Source organism: Bombina bombina, chromosome 6 (genome assembly GCF_027579735.1).
Source record: "Bombina bombina isolate aBomBom1 chromosome 6, aBomBom1.pri, whole genome shotgun sequence".
In the NCBI taxonomy this organism is placed as follows: domain Eukaryota; kingdom Metazoa; phylum Chordata; class Amphibia; order Anura; family Bombinatoridae; genus Bombina; species Bombina bombina.
The window spans coordinates 701,839,941-701,857,650 of NC_069504.1; the positions used below are offsets into that span (position 1 = coordinate 701,839,941).

General features: G+C 40.9%; 1 protein-coding gene across 2 annotated transcripts in view; it reads left to right on the forward strand.

Moving 5' to 3' along the window:
* WDR83 (WD repeat domain 83) overlaps nt 1-17,710 on the forward strand; it is a 108,372-nt gene that overhangs the window by 47,840 nt on the left and 42,822 nt on the right. For both annotated transcript variants that reach the window (XM_053717835.1, XM_053717834.1), the window contains exon 9: nt 5,004-5,118. In XM_053717835.1, coding sequence (XP_053573810.1) covers nt 5,004-5,118 — 115 coding nt within the window. The remainder of the gene's footprint in view (nt 1-5,003; nt 5,119-17,710) is intronic.

Sequence of the window (17,710 nt, forward strand, 5' to 3'; positions counted from 1 at the left end):
GGGGCATCCCTGCCTAGTTCCTCTTTGAAGTACAAATGGTTTGGAAGTACAAATGGTTTGGAAGGTGTACCGTTGATAAGTATTGCCGCTTGTGGTTCTTTATAGATAGTGTGGATAGCGTTGAGAAAAGGCCCTTGTAATCCAAACTTATCTAGGGTGGTATTAAGATGATCCCGTAATATCTTATCAAAGGCTTTTTCTGCATCTACAAGTACTAGGCATGCCTCTTCTAATGTGTTAGAATGTTCGTTGTTAGAATTAATCCAGTAGTAGGTTAGAATATGTTGTAGCTTCCTCATATTGACTATTGAGGATCTACCTGTTATGAATCCTGTCTGGTCTTTGTGTATGATTGTGGGTAGGATGTCTGCTAGTCTATTGGCCAGGATTTTGGTAAACAGTTTGTAGTCTGAGTTAAGTAAGGAAATGGGTCTGTATGAGGATGTTAGCAAGGGGTCTCTGTCAGGTTTGGGAATGATCGTTACGTTTGCCTCTGATAATCTGTTTGATGTCCTCACCTCGCCCCCCCCCCCCAATATCCTATTAAAGAGTGCAGCTAGGGTGTCTGCTGTTTCTGATTTCATGAGCTTATAAAACTCTCCTGAGAACCTGTCTGGACCCAGAGTTTTATCTAGAGGTAGTGTCTCAATTGCACAAGTAACCTCTGTGGGCATAATCGGGGCATTAAGGTTTTGTAGTTGAGTGTCTTCCAATTGGGGTAGGTGGATGTCTTGCCAAAATTTCTCTTTGTCTGTCTTGTCAATTTGTTGTCCACTGTAAAGGTCCACGTAATAGGAAACAAACGCTGTGTATATGTCGGTCTCTTTGGTAAGGATTCTGTCATTGTTTCTTATAGCTACTATGGTGTTGGGTTTTCTAACTAGTTTGGTTAGTCTCGCAAGAATTTTCCCTGTGCAGTTTCTATATCAGTAGAATTTAGCCTGTAGTCGGTTGTGTGCACTAGTGGATGTTTGCATTATGTGGGCATCCCTGAGTGTTTTTACCTCCGAATGTTTAACGGAGTTGGGTTACGTAGGTATCAATTTCTTGCATTTAGTAGCTGTCGTAAGAGTAGATCTCCTCTTTTTTTCCTTTTCATGGCTAGTTTTTCTGTATATGCAATCACCACTTCCCTGAGCACCACCTTTGCTGTATTCCAAAACACGGAGATATCATTAAGATGATGTGCGTTTATATTCCTCAATGTGTGCCATTTCCCCATCAGATAGTTTTGAAGATTGAGGTCATTATAGAGATGAGTAGGGAATGTCCACCTGCAGGCTTTTTTTTTTTTCTTAGCAGATACTGTAAGGGTGACAGGGACGTGATCTGATATGGTTTTGGGGTCAGTTCGTGACTCGGTGACTTTGGGGCAAAGGGAGGTTGAAATCAAGTAGAAATCTATACGTGATAGCGTGGATTTAGATGGCTGCAGACAAGTGAAGTCCCGTGCTTGGGGTTAGGGCCAGGGCTGATTTGAGTAATAGTATCTCCCTCTTAGAGCCCGCCCGATGTTTGGGTTTGATTACTGTAAGTTCTGGATTTTGGAATCTATCAGCTGGTGTTTGAGGGGCAATGTTAAAGTCCCCCCCCCCCCCCTGATATGATAGGTAAGTCCGCAAATTGTATGAGTTGGGTCTGAAGGTGTTCTAGGAATTCCTTTTTTTGTGTTTGTGGAGTTGGAGTTTTGCTATGATATACCTGCCCTCTGGGTCAGCAATCGTCTGTAATATAGAGTAGTCTAGCTGTTTCCTAAAAAGGTAGCCCACCCCTCTAGCTCTTTTTCTTTCATATGGAGTAAAGATGATCTCCCCTACCCAGCTCTGCTTAAGTTTCTGGTGTTCTGTTTTGTTTAGGTGAGTTTCCTCTAAAATTGCAATATCTACCCTTTTAAGCTTTAGGTGTCTTGAGTATAGCCCTTCTCTTAATTGGGGATGTAATCCCTCCTACGTTCCAAGTGGTGATCCTCATTGTTCCCAGGGGTAGTCTAATTAGTTGTGTTTAGAATAAAATGTATTCTGTTTTTGGTGTTTGTTTGGTGTATGAAAGAGTACTTACAGCATGGATGGCTTGAATGAATACTATTGACAGTGTTAACCTGAGAGAATACAATTTTTCACCCCTCCACAACAATAATGTAAACAATAACGTTGAACCTAGAACTCTAAAGAAAAACTCAATACATATGTCACTCCCCCTTTTGCACTTGAAAGGATATAATAGGTGTGACCTAGTCCTTGAAATACTTGTAGATCTCTTAACTGCTTAGCTATCTTACCGTTACCTAATGCTCTATGCTTGGAACAAGTAGCTGTATTATTGCTAACATTTGATTATACGATCATATTGCAGCTCACTGCGGTATTGCTCTACACTGCATTAGCAGCATTGCAGGCAGTGATTAAGATCTGGAGATTATTACCTATCCTGTTGCTAGTTTTATTGTATTGTGTTTGACTAAGTCGCTACCTAATATGTAGCGGTTTGTCATTGTTGGAGTTTAATCACTTTCACTAGCAACACAGTATAATCAACTGTTTCTCCTTCTCATTACGTGTGCTGCTCAGCAGTTTCCAATATATAGCTAAATTTGTGGCCGCTAGAAATTGATCCCATATAAAGGGTCTCTGTTCTTTCAGTCATTTAGCAATCATATACCCTAAGCAATACAGCATATAATCCTGACTTGTCTATTTCACCATCCTTTAGTTAAAGGATAGCACCGGTATTTACCATAATAATTCAAATAATTGCTATATCTTGCAATTAATGATAAGCAGTGCGCTCCTAATATTGGATGGACTTTACAGCTGTAGTAGCATTAGTTATTTTTCTATAATTTAGCTAACCTTTTATCTTAGGACAGCGGTTACTTTTGTTATACCTCAGGTTGAATGGTCTTTGACAGATATTTTAAATTTATTACCCCTGATTTTAAACGAATTAATAAAGATGTTATATTTTCATTAAAGTTTGTGAAAAAATTACACTACACTTCTCCCAGCTAGATGGAATAAAGAGAGTGCTGCAAGTGTATTCTTTTGCAATTGGTGGACTCTTTTCCACAAACTGTTTTTGTAAATATGCTTGTCTTTGTTTATCTCGTGAGTGCCTATATAGAACATAAACTTGTTTAACCTCTTAGAACCCTAAAAACATTCATGGGACCAAATTAATAATTTATCTAATAAACAAGGGAGGGACAGATTAAACTATCTTAATGGACACATATGGCCCCAGGGCCGGTACTTTAAGACCACTCCTTAAAGGGACATTAACCACCTTGTAATTACAAAACATTTCTGTTGTGTTGCTCCAGAATAACATATCAACCAAGTCTTAATGTTTTTAATACAAATTAACACTTTTTACTGCCACTCACCATTTGCTTTATTTAGAGGAGCCAATCTGGGCTTTATTTAGAAGACAACAAGAATAGCTGCTGTCATAAAGTCAGTTTAAAGTACATTGTTTTGCAGTTGTTATCTGATAAATCCATTAGGGGGCATACATGTAGCAGAGTTAGCCTTGAAAATGGTTCATTTTAAGTTGTAAGAATTAGACATTGCGCAGAGCTAAATTCCATGAAAAAGGGGTCAAAATAAATTGTGAAAATATATTGCAACGTTGTTTCATTGTGCATAACTAAACATCTTATATAAAGATATCAAGGTGTTTACTGTCACTTTAAACACATTGTGATTATACTGTAAAATGTGTGTGTGGTAAAAAAACAAAACACTTTGCAATATACTTAATATTGTGGGCTTTTTAATTCCTGTTAGAAGCAGTAATACATATTTAGACTTAGCACTGCTACATTCCACACAGTCATTGGTTGCGCACTCTTGTGGCTCATCTATAGCTGCCTCTGAATGGCCTCATATACAGGCACACTTCATTTTATTGCGCTTCACTTCTAATGAGCTTTGCAGATATTACTCTTTTTACAAATTGAAGGTTTGTGGCAACCCTGTGTTGAGCAAGTCTATTGGCGACATTTTCCAACATATAAACACATAAATAAACATGTGTGTATATATATATATATATATATATATATATATATATATATATATATATATATATATATATATATATATATATATATATATATATATATATGTGTATATATATATATATACACACTACCAGCAAAAGATTACGACTCGCTGAAGGCTATTTAGCAATAAAGTATTTTTTTTAATTAAGGTATGTACATTTGTTTAGACATAATGCTATTACACACTTAGTAAACTATTACACACTTAAGTAAAGTGTAAATTATAACTTTTTTTATATGCACTAAGAAATAAAACTATTAGCGTGACTCACTTTATTGCTATATTAACTTTATTGCAGTGGTCTGGAACCGAACACAGAGCTGCTGTTACTGACCGCAAATGATTTGTTCCACATGTGATTTTATCTTGATAGTGGTAGTACTAATCTATTCTTCCCAGCAGTCTCTGAGCTGTCCATTGCACAGCCATCACCATAGCATTTGCCTTTACAAATATGAAGGCTGCTTTCCAAGATGGCCTCTGCCAGAAAGAATCCACCCCTCGTACAAAAATGCCAGACATGCTGTATGTTTTTTCTTGCCCATCTATCGCTCACTTCCTACCACTCTAGCAATAACACATATAGCATGTGAGGCTGTAGGCATTTGCCTAGTTAGCCCAATTCTAGGGGCACTTGTGATACAAGTCCTTAAGTACTCTCTACTTAGGCTGACCATTGTGACTGATTTACTTATCATCTAGTAAGAAGATTGATTTGTCTTAGACACTCTTTTGCACATTTTATATCAGTTTTCTTTATGGCTCATTATGTATTTTTATAAGCCTTTACCCTGTCTACATGGACATATATAAAGAATAATCCAAAAGATAGGAGCTATACGTAAACTATTTGGAGCTAAGGCTCACTGACAAGCTGTGTGTAATTTTCTATTTGTCTTTAATCCTTTTGTTGCATGTCACCACCTTGTTGCACTGTAGATATACAGGACATCAGAACAAGAGCTATAAGCTGGACAGCTGCCTGAGTGAGAAGGACACCCATGTGCTAAGCTGCTCTGAGGATGGAACAGTTTGTTTCTGGGACTTGGTGGAGGTGAGGCTGTCACTATAAAGAACTCATTATACAATTTAAATGTTGGCATATATTTTGTTATGTGTTTGTGATTCAGCCAGCGTATACAATTTAAAAAAAATACTTTTCCATTTTACTTCTATTATCAAATTTGCTTTGTTCCCATGGTATTCTGAATCATGAAATACATTTTTGGGGGCTTTATGTCTCTTTAATGATATTTATAGACTGTTCTAGTCCATCTTGAGTGCTTTGTGAAGTGCTTTGCATAGCATTTGCAGTGTTCTCAAAATCGAAGCCATTTTAAACTATTAAAAAAAACTTATCCATCAGAATAATTTTTCGCCACATTTTTGTTGAATTTTTGGAATTTTCTATTTCAACAACTTTGACCTTTTGAAGTGTACTTAGGCCTCCTTTTGCATGGTTTTTATGTTCACACTGCTGTTTAAAGTGTTAGAAAACATTTAAGGTTGTTTAGTTCAGATTTTAAATAACTTGATTACAGGTGCTTATGCTATTTGCTTTATAACAATCACATTTTCACTTAGGTGCTTTTCTTTTTGTTCAGATGATGAACTCTCACATTCTCTGCTAATTTTTAGAAATACAAAAACTCTTCCTGGCTCATGATAGAATTGATTAAACAAGTATAAAAATGAAATAAATAAATTTCACGTGTCAAACATGCCAGGCTGTTAAAGGGCTATTATATTTAAAAAAAATGACATGCTCTATTTCTTCTGTTATGTGTGATCAGTCCACGGGTCATCATTACTTCTGGGATATTATCTGCTCCCCTACAGGAAGTGCAAGAGGATTCACCCAGCAGAGTTGCTATATAGCTCCTCCCCTCTACGTCACCTCCAGTCATTCTCTTGCACCCAAAGACTAGATAGGAGGTGTGAGAGGACTAATCTGTCAAGGTTGTCAACAAACCAAATAAAGAAAGACGCGTTTCTACGCTGTGTACAAGATCTATTATTAATGGGAGTGATCCATCCGGTTCCGCGGTCGGAACAAGGACAAGGGTTTTACTCAAACCTGTTTGTGGTTCCCAAAAAAGAGGGAACTTTCAGGCCAATCTTGGATTTAAAGATCCTAAACAAATTCCTAAGAGTTCCATCGTTCAAAATGGAAACTATTCGGACAATCTTACCCATGATCCAAAAGGGTCAGTACATGACCACAGTGGATTTAAAGGATGCTTACCTTCACATACCGATTCACAAAGATCATTACCGGTATCTAAGGTTTGCCTTCTTAGACAGGCATTACCAGTTTGTAGCCCTTCCATTCGGATTGGCTACGGCTCCAAGAATCTTCACAAAGGTTCTGGGTGCCCTTCTAGCGGTTCTGAGACCGCGAGGAATTTCGGTAGCTCTGTACCTAGACGACATTCTGATACAAGCTTCAAGCTTTCAAACTGCCAAGTCTCATACAGAGTTAGTTCTGGCATTTCTAAGGTCGCATGGATGGAAAGTGAACGAAAAGAAGAGTTCTCTCTTGCCTCTCACAAGAGTTCCATTCTTGGGGACTCTTATAGATTCTGTAGAAATGAAGATTTATCTGACAGAAGACAGATTAACAAAGCTTCTAAATGCATGCCGTGTCCTTCATTCCATTCAACTCCCGTCAGTAGCTCAATGCATGGAGGTGATCGGCTTAATGGTAGCAGCAATGGACATAGTACCCTTTGCACGCCTACATCTCAGACCGCTGCAATTGTGCATGCTGAGTCAGTGGAATGGGGATTACTCAGATTTGTCCCCCACTCTGAATCTGGATCAAGAGACCAGAAACTCTCTTCTATGGTGGCTTTCTCGGCCACATCTGTCCAAGGGGATGCCGTTCAGCAGGCCGGACTGGACAATTGTAACAACAGACGCCAGCCTTCTAGGTTGGGGCGCTGTCTGGAATTCTCTGAAGGCTCAGGGACAATGGAGTCAGGAGGAAAGTCTCCTGCCAATAAACATTCTGGAATTGAGAGCAGTTCTCAATGCCCTTCTAGCTTGGCCCCAGTTAAAGACTCGGGGGTTCATCAGGTTTCAGTCGGACAACATCACGACTGTAGCTTACATCAACCATCAGGGAGGGACAAGAAGCTCCCTAGCAATGATAGAAGTATCAAAGATAATTCGCTGGGCAGAGTCTCACTCTTGCCACCTGTCAGCAATCCACATCCCGGGAGTGGAGAACTGGGAGGCGGATTTCTTGAGTCGCCAGACTCTTCATCCGGGGGAGTGGGAACTTCATCCGGAGGTCTTTGCCCAAATGCTTCGACGTTGGGGCAAACCAGAGATAGATCTCATGGCGTCTCGCCAGAACGCCAAACTTCCTCGCTACGGATCCAGATCCAGGGATCCGGGAGCGGTTCTGATAGATGCTTTGACAGCACCTTGGAACTTCAGGATGGCTTATGTGTTTCCACCCTTCCCGCTGCTTCCTCGATTGATTGCCAAGATCAAACAGGAGAGAGCATCAGTGATTCTAATAGCGCCTGCATGGCCGCGCAGGACTTGGTATGCAGATCTAGTGGACATGTCATCCTGTCCGCCTTGGTCTCTACCTCTAAGACAGGACCTTCTGATTCAGGGTCCATTCAAACATCAAAGTCTAACTTCTCTGAAGCTGACTGCTTGGAAATTGAACGCTTGATTTTATCAAAACGTGGTTTTTCTGAGTCGGTTATTGATACCCTGATACAGGCTAGGAAGCCTGTTACCAGAAAGATTTACCATAAAATATGGCGTAAATACCTATACTGGTGTGAATCCAAAGATTACTCCTGGAGTAAGGTTAGGATTCCTAGGATATTGTCTTTTCTACAAGAAGGTTTAGAAAAGGGTTTATCGGCTAGCTCATTAAAGGGACAGATCTCAGCTCTGTCCATCTTGTTACACAGGCGTCTGTCAGAAAATTCAGACATCCAGGCCTTTTGTCAGGCTTTAGCTAGGATCAAGCCTGTGTTTAAAACTGTTGCTCCGCCATGGAGTTTAAACTTAGTTCTTAACGTTTTACAGGGTGTTCCGTTTGAACCCCTTCATTCCATTGATATAAAATTGTTATCTTGGAAAGTTCTATTTTTAATGGCTATTTCCTCGGCTCGAAGAGTCTCTGAGTTATCAGCCCTACATTGTGATTCTCCTTATCTGATCTTTCACTCAGACAAGGTAGTTCTGCGTACTAAACCTGGTTTCTTACCTAAGGTTGTCTCTAACAGGAATATCAATCAAGAGATTGTTGTTCCATCCTTGTGTCCAAATCCTTCTTCAAAGAAGGAACGTCTTCTACACAATCTGGATGTAGTTCGTGCCCTCAAGTTCTACTTGCAGGCAACTAAAGATTTTCGCCAAACTTCTTCCCTGTTTGTCGTTTATTCTGGACAGAGGAGAGGTCAAAAAGCTTCTGCTACCTCTCTCTCTTTTTGGCTTCGTAGCATAATACGTTTAGCCTATGAGACTGCTGGACAGCAGCCTCCTGAAAGAATTACAGCTCATTCCACTAGAGCTGTGGCTTCCACTTGGGCCTTTAAGAATGAGGCCTCTGTTGAACAGATTTGCAAGGCTGCAACTTGGTCTTCGCTTCATACTTTTTCCAAATTTTCCAAATTTGACACTTTTGCTTCTTCGGAGGCTATTTTTGGGAGAAAGGTTCTTCAGGCAGTGGTTCCTTCTGTATAATGAGCCTGCCTATCCCTCCCGTCATCCGTGTACTTTTGCTTTGGTATTGGTATCCCAGAAGTAATGATGACCCGTGGACTGATCACACATAACAGAAGAAAACATAATTTATGCTTACCTGATAAATTCCTTTCTTCTGTTGTGTGATCAGTCCACGGCCCGCCCTGTTTTTTAAGGCAGGTAAATATTTTTTAAATTATAATTCAGTCACCACTACACCCTTGGCTTCTCCTTTCTCGTTGGTCTTTGGTCGAATGACTGGAGGTGACGTAGAGGGGAGGAGCTATATAGCAACTCTGCTGGGTGAATCCTCTTGCACTTCCTGTAGGGGAGCAGATAATATCCCAGAAGTAATGATGACCCGTGGACTGATCACACAACAGAAGAAAGGAATTTATCAGGTAAGCATAAATTATGTTTTTGTTAGAGCATGTAATTTTAAGACCAGCGGCTCTACAATACTCCTTGTTTAACCCCCAGTCATTCTTTGCCTTTGTCACAGGAGGATGGCAGAGAAGTGCCGAAGATTGGAGTAGTCTCTTATGGAGGGTTGTACTCTTCACATTGGGACTGGAGTTTTAAGTAGTCCTGTCAGCCTCTCAGTGAGAGCCTGGGCGAAAGTTAGTCCGGAGATGCAGGGAGAGTCTTTCTGCAAAACCATCCCGACTCATATTAACAGCTCCACAAGCAATCAGCGTTGACGAGTTTCGCTGCCTGCCTTTTTACTCAAGTCCATGTCAGGAGCGAGGCTACTAACCTGTCACACTTGAAGGGCTGTGTTCCTGTTCCAGGGCGTAGATTCTGGTAAGATCGTTTCATTTTTTTATGACATAAATGATAACATGGAAGACAGGGTCACAGTGTGACACCTTTTATCTTTAAAGAATCAAGGGTTAATATTCCTGGAAAGGGGATTATTGAACAGGGGGGTTTATACATGATATTGTTTGTGTCATTGCTGCGTTATGTGCGAGATGGGGCTCTGGCAATGTGTGGAACTTTTAGGTGACTTAGGGCAGTATTGCGCTGCCATTTTTTGGTGCGTTTTCACCTTAGGCAGGGGTGGTCCTGTCAGGCATTCCATGTGACCGGGTGTGGCTATCTCTCTTTCTCTGTTGATCAGCGGCGCAGGAGACGGAAAGGTTTCTGTAGTCCGGGTCATAGGAGGTGGCGAGTGCCCCCGCCATTGGAAGTATAAAGGTGCCTATTCATTAAGTTAATCTAGTCCGTAATAACAGTGCAAGCTATGGAGGACTCTGACGCGTTAGAGGGTTCTCCCTCTTTAACAAGGTCTCATTTCTGTGTTTATTGTGAGGAGGTTCTGATAGATCAGCCTGTTCAACTATGTTCCACATGCCTTAATAAAGTTACGACATCTAAAAGCGGATCAACTGCAAACGGTGGTATGGAAAGTGATACATGCCTTACCACGTTCTGCTAAGCGCAAGCGTAGGGCGTATCATGGCAGCCCGGCCCAGGGGTTGTCTACGCCTGTGGAAATATCAGAGGCGTTATACGATGAGGAGGCACACTCCGACTCTTCGGAGGAGGCTCCCTCTGGTTTGGAGTCCGTGTTATCTAAACCTCCGGCGCCGGAGGAGCCTGACTTTAGGTTTAGGATGGAAAATTTGCGCTTTTTTTCTGAAACAAGTGCTCGCTACTCTGGAAGTTCTGGAACCAAAACTTCCAGAAGAACCTGCGATTCCTAAGCTTGATAAGGCATGAGGACAGAGTGGTGCCTCAGGCCTTCCCGGTTCCTGTTAAGATGGCGAATATTATTAAGAATGAATGGGAGCGATTAGGTTCCCCTTCTTCTTCCTGTAAGAAACTGTTCCCCGTTCCGGATTCTCAGCTTGAGCTGTGGGGTACTGTCCCTAAGGTGGATGGTGCTATCTCCACGCTTGCGTAGCGGACACCTGGATAGTTCGTCGTTTAAAGAGCCCATGGATAAAAAGTTGGAAAACATGTTAAGGAAGATGTTTCAACACACGGGGTTTGTTTTTTAGCCGGCAGCGGCCATAGCCGCAGTCGCTGGAGCTGCAACATATTGGTGTGACTCCCTGTGTGAAATGGCGACGGTCCGAGAGTCTTCACGAAGGTTCTTACAGTGGCCAGAACCAGCCAATAGGATTGATCTCGCATTCTATTGGCTGTTCCAATCAGCCAATAGAATGTGAGCTCAATCCTATTGGCTGATTGAATCAGCCAATAGGATTTTTCCTACCTTAATCCCAATTGGCTGATAGGATTCTATCAGTCAATTGGAATTGAAGGGACGCCATCTTGGATGACGTCACTTAAAGGAACCTTCATTCTTCAGTCGCCGTCGGATGGAAGAGGATGCTCCGCGTCGGATGTCTTCAAGATGGACCCGCTCCGCTCCGGATGGAAGAAGATAGAAGATGCCGCCTGGATGAAGCCTTCTGCCCGTCCACTTGTGCCCGGCTGGGTGAAGACGGCTCAAGGTAGGGTGATCTTCAAGGGGGTAGTGTTAGGTTTTATTAAGGGGGGATTGGGTGGGTTTTAGAGTAGGGTTGGGTGTGTGGGTGGTGGGTTTTAATGTTGGGGGGGTATTGTATTTTTTTTACAGGTAAAAGAGCTGATTACTTTGGGGCAATGCCCTGCAAAAAGCCCTTTTAAGGGCTATTTGTAATTTAGTATAGGGTAGGGAATTTTTTTATTTTGGGGGGCTTTTTTATTTTATTAGGGGGATTAGATTAGGTGTAATTAGTTTAAAAATGTGTAATTTCTTTTTTATTTTCTGTAATTTAGTGTTTTTTTTGTACTTTAGTTTATTTAATTTAATCGTAGGTAGTTTAGGTAATTAATTTAATGATAGTGTAGTGTTAGGTGTAATTGTAACTTAGGTTAGGGTTTATTTTACAGGTAAATTTGTACTTATTTTAACTAGGAAGTTATTAAATAGTTAATAACTATTTAATAACTATTGTACCTAGTTAAAATAAATACAAACTTGCCTGTAAAATAAAAATAAATCCTGAGATAGATACAAATGTAATATTAGTTATATTGTAGCTATCTTAGGGTTTATTTTATAGGTAAGTATTTAGTTTTAAATAGGAATAATTTATTTAAAGTGAAGTTCAAGTCCGCCTCTCTAGTTAACATTTTACACATTTACTTTGAAAATATTATCATGTTCATTCATCATTTTTCATAAAACTAAGCTTGTCGTTTGAATTTTTAATCTATATTTACCGTCGGTATTGCTGCAATTGTCCGCCCGACATTTATCCGTTTTTGATTGACAGTTTTTCCCACATTCATGACCAATTACTTTACTTCCCCCGTGGCGTCCTGCCCCTTTTCACCATCGTCATCACCCACTATTGCGCATGCGTATTACTGCGTGTCGTCCTAATCGCAATGCTCGTTCACGCTTAGCGCATGCGTATTAGCCAGGATTGCGCAATCTGATACAAATACAATATAACAATGCTCCTGAAAGAAATAAGCGACGGACTGAAATTTTAAACGCATGCGCAAATGAAGATATAATACGCATGCGCATATCGAAGCCCTTGTTGTGCACGAGCTTTAAAGAGACTATTTCAGCTTCTTCTTACGCTAGATACGTCATTGCAGACAAATAAGGAAGTGGACCGGGGGAGGAGTATCAGTCAGAAACATCGGTATTATTTATATTCAATTTTCACGTAATTCATACATTTTTTTTTAAATCTAACTTAGCGACTGTGCTATTGAGAGGTTACTGTTTAAAGGGGTGATGAGCAGTGAGGTAAAATTGAACTTCACTTTAATAATAGTAAATTTATTTAGATTTATTTAAATTATATTTAAGTTAGGGGGGTGTTAGGGTTAGGTTTAGACTTAGGTTTAGGGGTTAATACATTTAATATAGTAGTGGCGACGTTGTGGGCGGCAGATTAGGGGTTAATAAATGTAGGTAGGTGTCGGCGATGTTAGGGACAGCAGATTAGGGGTTAATAAAATTTAACTAGTGTTTGCAAGGCGGGAGTACGGTGGTTTAGGGGTTAATATATTTATTACAGTGGCGGCGATGTCCGGTCGGCAGATTAGGGGTTAAATAATTTTATTATAGTGTTTGCGATGTGGGGAGGGGGCTCGGTTTAGGGGTTAATAGGTAGTTTATGGGTGTTAGTGTACTTTTTAGCACTTTAGTTAAGAGCTTTATGTTCCGGCGTTAGCCCATAAAACTCTTAACTACTGACTTTTAAATGCGTTAGGAGTCTTGCCAGGAGAGGGTCTACCGCTCACTTTTTCCAGCGATCGTAATACTGGCGTTAGGAAAATCCCATTAAAAAGATAGGATACGCAATTGACGTAAGGGGATTTGCAGTATGCTAAAATCACGGAAATAAAGTGAGCGGTAGACCCTCTCCTGCCTGACTCGTAATACCAGTGGGCGTTAAAAAGCAGCGTTGGGTCCCAACGCTGCTTTTTAAGGCTAACGCAAGACTCGTAATCTAGGCGATAAATTTTTATCTATTTTATATAATTTTCTGCATATTAATATATATGTGATAAGAGATCTCCGTAATGTGCTATAGGTATATAGAACAATAGAACATATGTGTGTGTAATCCGGTGTTAAATGACTGTGTTGTTTTCTTTCTTGGTCTTTTTGTCAATGCAGTCTATTTATATTAATACATAGTGGCTTTAAGGTTTATAAAATAATAATTACTTTTATAAGTCCATTAGTTTGGGATAAATGAAACATCCAAAAATTATATACTGATCTTATCTTATTGGTCTGGTGTATTAAGATTTTAGAAGTACTGATGTCTTCTTTATCCACATTTTTACTAGCATTGATAATTTGACCATGATAATACGGATAATGCAATCTGCTGCTCTATGATAAACTGTGTCTTTGACAGTGTGAAATATGTTTTTTTGACCAGTTATACTATTACTGCATGCTCTAGAGTAGAAATACATGTAACTTTACTGATATTTTGTATGTATCGCTTTATATAAATATTTCTCTCTTAGTTAGCAGTTCAGCATTTGCATAGACAGGGTTAATTACTGTAGCTGCATGTTACGTCAGGTTCAATCATGATTATTTAAGAGGGCTGTGTAGCCAGAGAAGCACGGTCTATGAGTAAGGCAATAGCTGAAACGCGTTAGACCATTGCTGCTCTGGCTCTCTTTGTTTTTATATTGTTACTGGATGTTTCCAGATCTTTGTGATTTGTGAATAAACGCTATGTTTTAATTTTTTGCCTGTTGCCCCACCAAACTTTTTTTTCTTTTGGCTGATCTGATCTGGATGTATTGTGACAGACCACGGAAGGTCTGTGAGCTGTTTGCGGGGCTCCGTTTTTCGGCTGCTAGTTTGTGAGTTTGTTTTTGGGAGGAGTTGTTTCTCCCGGACCATTAGAAATTCTGAGCAAGGAGGAGTGGCACAGCTGATGGCTGAAATCTCGGCTACAGGTACGCTTGCAGGGAAGGAGTGAACGGAACCGGGAAAGACAAGTCAAGAAGTCAAGGTACTGTTTGGTTTACATCCTTCAGATGCAATATTGTCATTTATGGTAACCTGTTTTAGCGTATGAGGCTCTATTTGCTACTACTTGAGCGCTGGAAAGGGTTGACACACTTGAATTAAGCCGTGGACTCTCCTCTCCTCAATGGAAATGAAATTATCAGGTAAGCATAATTTATGTTTTTATTGTAGAGAATGAAAAGGCCCTGGCCTAGCACCTTTTACTGGCTGTGACAACAGAAACTGGGAGGAGCATAGTTTATGAGGGACACAGGGAAACAGGCAATGGGTGGGCCAAGGCAACTTAGGTGGAGAGTGGTTGAGCTTCATTTTGAGATTAGGCCAGTAAGACAGAGTGGGTGAGGGCAAAGCTATTACAAAAAGCTGAGCCGGTTATGAGATGACGGGGCACGGCAAGTGCACAATGGTTAGAGATTATTAGATTTCAATGAGAGGTAGATCCAACCTGGGGTAGAACCTGGCCAGTCACATGGGGAGGTTTGTCCATTAGGCTTAGAGTGCCACATATACTGTAAAAGAAAAATACTCCAAGGACTAAAGGAATTTTAAAGGGTGGAAATATATAAATAAACCCTGTATAATCTGTTTAATCTGCCCAAGAAAGACTTGCAGCCAGGTGAACAGGGCTCTGCCTGTGTTGGAAAGGATGTTGTCCTGCATTTCTGGTCTCTGACAGGCTTTTTTTTTAAGGCACTGGGGCTCTTAGGACATTCTGCAAGAGGTCAAAGGGACAGTAAAGTCAAAATTAAACTTTCATGATACGTATAGGGCATGCAGTTGTAAACAACTTTCTAATTTACTTCTGTTATCAAATTTGCTTTGTTCACTAGTTATCTTTTATTAAAGAGTAAAACTAGGAGGGGCATGCTCTGCTATCCGGAGGGGGAGCCTAGCGCAGGTCATGTAGCGCTGTTCTCCTGAACCACTGCACTTGTTCCTTAGGCGGAAGTTTTGCGTCTGGTGCCCGTGTGACTTGGGCTGGCGTGCGGTTGAGAAAGAGCACTGCTCACGGAAACCAGATTGGTGCATGTAACTGCGCCCCCGCTATCTCCACACTTGGCGGATGAAGCACCGAAAGTGCTGATAAAGCGGAAACCATATTCGGGACTACAGCAAGCACTGATAACAGTACTCCCCCCTCTCACCGGTGCTGCGAGAGGGGGGGTTATTAACCTGACACCTATCCAACGCGGGATTGTCTCTCCTTACCACAGCAACCCCAAGCCTTGATGCAAGTTTTGCCCTTAAAGAGGAACAATTACGGTTTGGACTCTGGCTTTACAACGCGGGATTGTTTAACCCGGCTTTACATGGACACCGAATATCCTCTTAATTCTCAGTCTGAATAAACCCTGCTCTTTTAAGACCAACGTGTTGGGGAGAACGCTGTTTTCCTCAAGAGCCTGTTAGTAACAGAGGATTGGAAATAGAGGCTGGGGATACGACTGTGTCCACCCCTTACTGGCATTATCTGTCCTGCTTGTATATTCTCGACCTAGATGTCACCTAAGCCAAATTGAAGCCTTGATTGTTGCTTTGCACTTGACCTCCAGCTTGCCAAGTGTGGCAGCCTTGCTAGCTGTTTTTTGTGTGTACCTCTCAAGGAAATGTGGTCCTCGACTGCGGAATACCCGCGATAGGTCCTCCTGGTCTCTGGTATGGGATTCCCAGAGATAACCGTGATCTGGAGCTCTGTGAGTATAAAGCTGTAGCTTTCTCTGATTGCAAGTGTGTGTCTGTGAGCTTTACATATTGGGTGATAACTTTGTGCCTAATTGGCTGATCTAACAGGGCTCAAAAAGGATGCTCTTATACATTTATCTAAATAATATAATTGAGGGAAAGGAGAAGGAAAAGCGTAAGGAAAAAGAGGAAAGACAGGAGAGAGGGGCAGAAGAAAAGGGAAGGAAGGGCGAAAACAAAAATTAGAATAAAGAGAACGGAGAGAAAAAGAAAGAAGACCATGTTGAGTGTTGTTTGTTATAATCCATCAAAGACTAAGTTTCCCCACAAGAGCTTGACACCTGATACTCCTTTTAAGATTGGACTGGGGTCTTACTCTCTCGTCCTCTTTCCCCAATTCAACATATCATTTTCCTGACACCCTCTACACGTGGGTTCCCCCAAAACTCATGAAAGGGGAAAAAGGAAATAAAAGAAGGAAAGAATTTATTTAAAATCTTAAAATACCTCCTAAGAACTGAACTCATTAAGCTTCTGAACTCACATTACATGTCATATGTCTTATTATATTCTGTAATCCAATAATAACCCAATATTATGAGATGAACTCAATGGTGGCCTAGTAAGATATCTGTAATTTTCTTGCATCTCAAATGAGTCCACGGAATCAGCAATTACTGTTGGGAATTTCACTCCTTGCCAGCAGGAGGAGGCAAAGAGCACCACAGCAAAGCTGTTAAGTATCACTTCCCTTCCCACAACCCCCAGTCGTTCTCTTTGCCTTCAGTGCAAGGAGGAGGTGAAGTTATAGGTGTCTGTATAAGATTTTTCTATCAATATTTTTTTTATTTTGAAGCTGTACTCCACCTTAGTCTCTTCAATAGGGCTGTGGTAGCTTTTAAGCAGTTAGGAACTTGTAAAGTGTGCTTTGCTGCATTTTCCTAACATGTTGCTGCCCTGGTATAGAAAGCCTGAGTAGGTTTACTCTGTCTGTATTTCTTTTTACACAGGTCTCTGTGAGGAGCGGCATCCTCTCATACTTTGTGAGTCGTCTGACTGCCGGACGGCTAATATTCAGGTAAGTGCCTTTTGTTCTTCTGGAGCTAGAAGGCTGGCACTGAAAGGGTTTAAGGACCCTCTGCTTTTTGTGGCACAAATCCTTTATGCATGCTTAGGGCAGTGTGCAGGTACATTAATCATGAGACTTGGAGACTTAGGGGTTAATCTATTTCATAGCAAGGAAGGGGTTAACCACCTTGGGGCTCAGCTCTAATTTAAGAACTTTTTATTATGTATTTTGACAGCCCCGTTTAGTACTGAGTGGTCTGAAGTGACTAGGTCAGGGAAGAAAGAGCAAATGGCACCATTTCTAAGGGGCTGCGTAGATGTGCTTTGTGTCTTAGGATGAACACACATTGTGGTTTCACTTTGATTTCTCCTGCTTCGCTTTTAGAAGCGCTTTCAGCTTGGAACGGAGTGGAAGCGGCACAAGGGTGCCAGTGTACTAATTAAAGATTCTAGTTGCACTTAATCTATGCTTTGACAGATAATTCCTCTGACATAGAGGAGAGTTAATAGCAGATCGAAGCTTCCTTTCAACGCCGGTTTTTGGCCACGCCTCCTTTTCATATCGGAGCAGCGCCATTTTTAGAGATGTATGAGCGTGTATTCCGACTTGAGAACAGAACTGAGTAGTTCTGTTTGCCCCGTAGATACATAAGAATGTAAA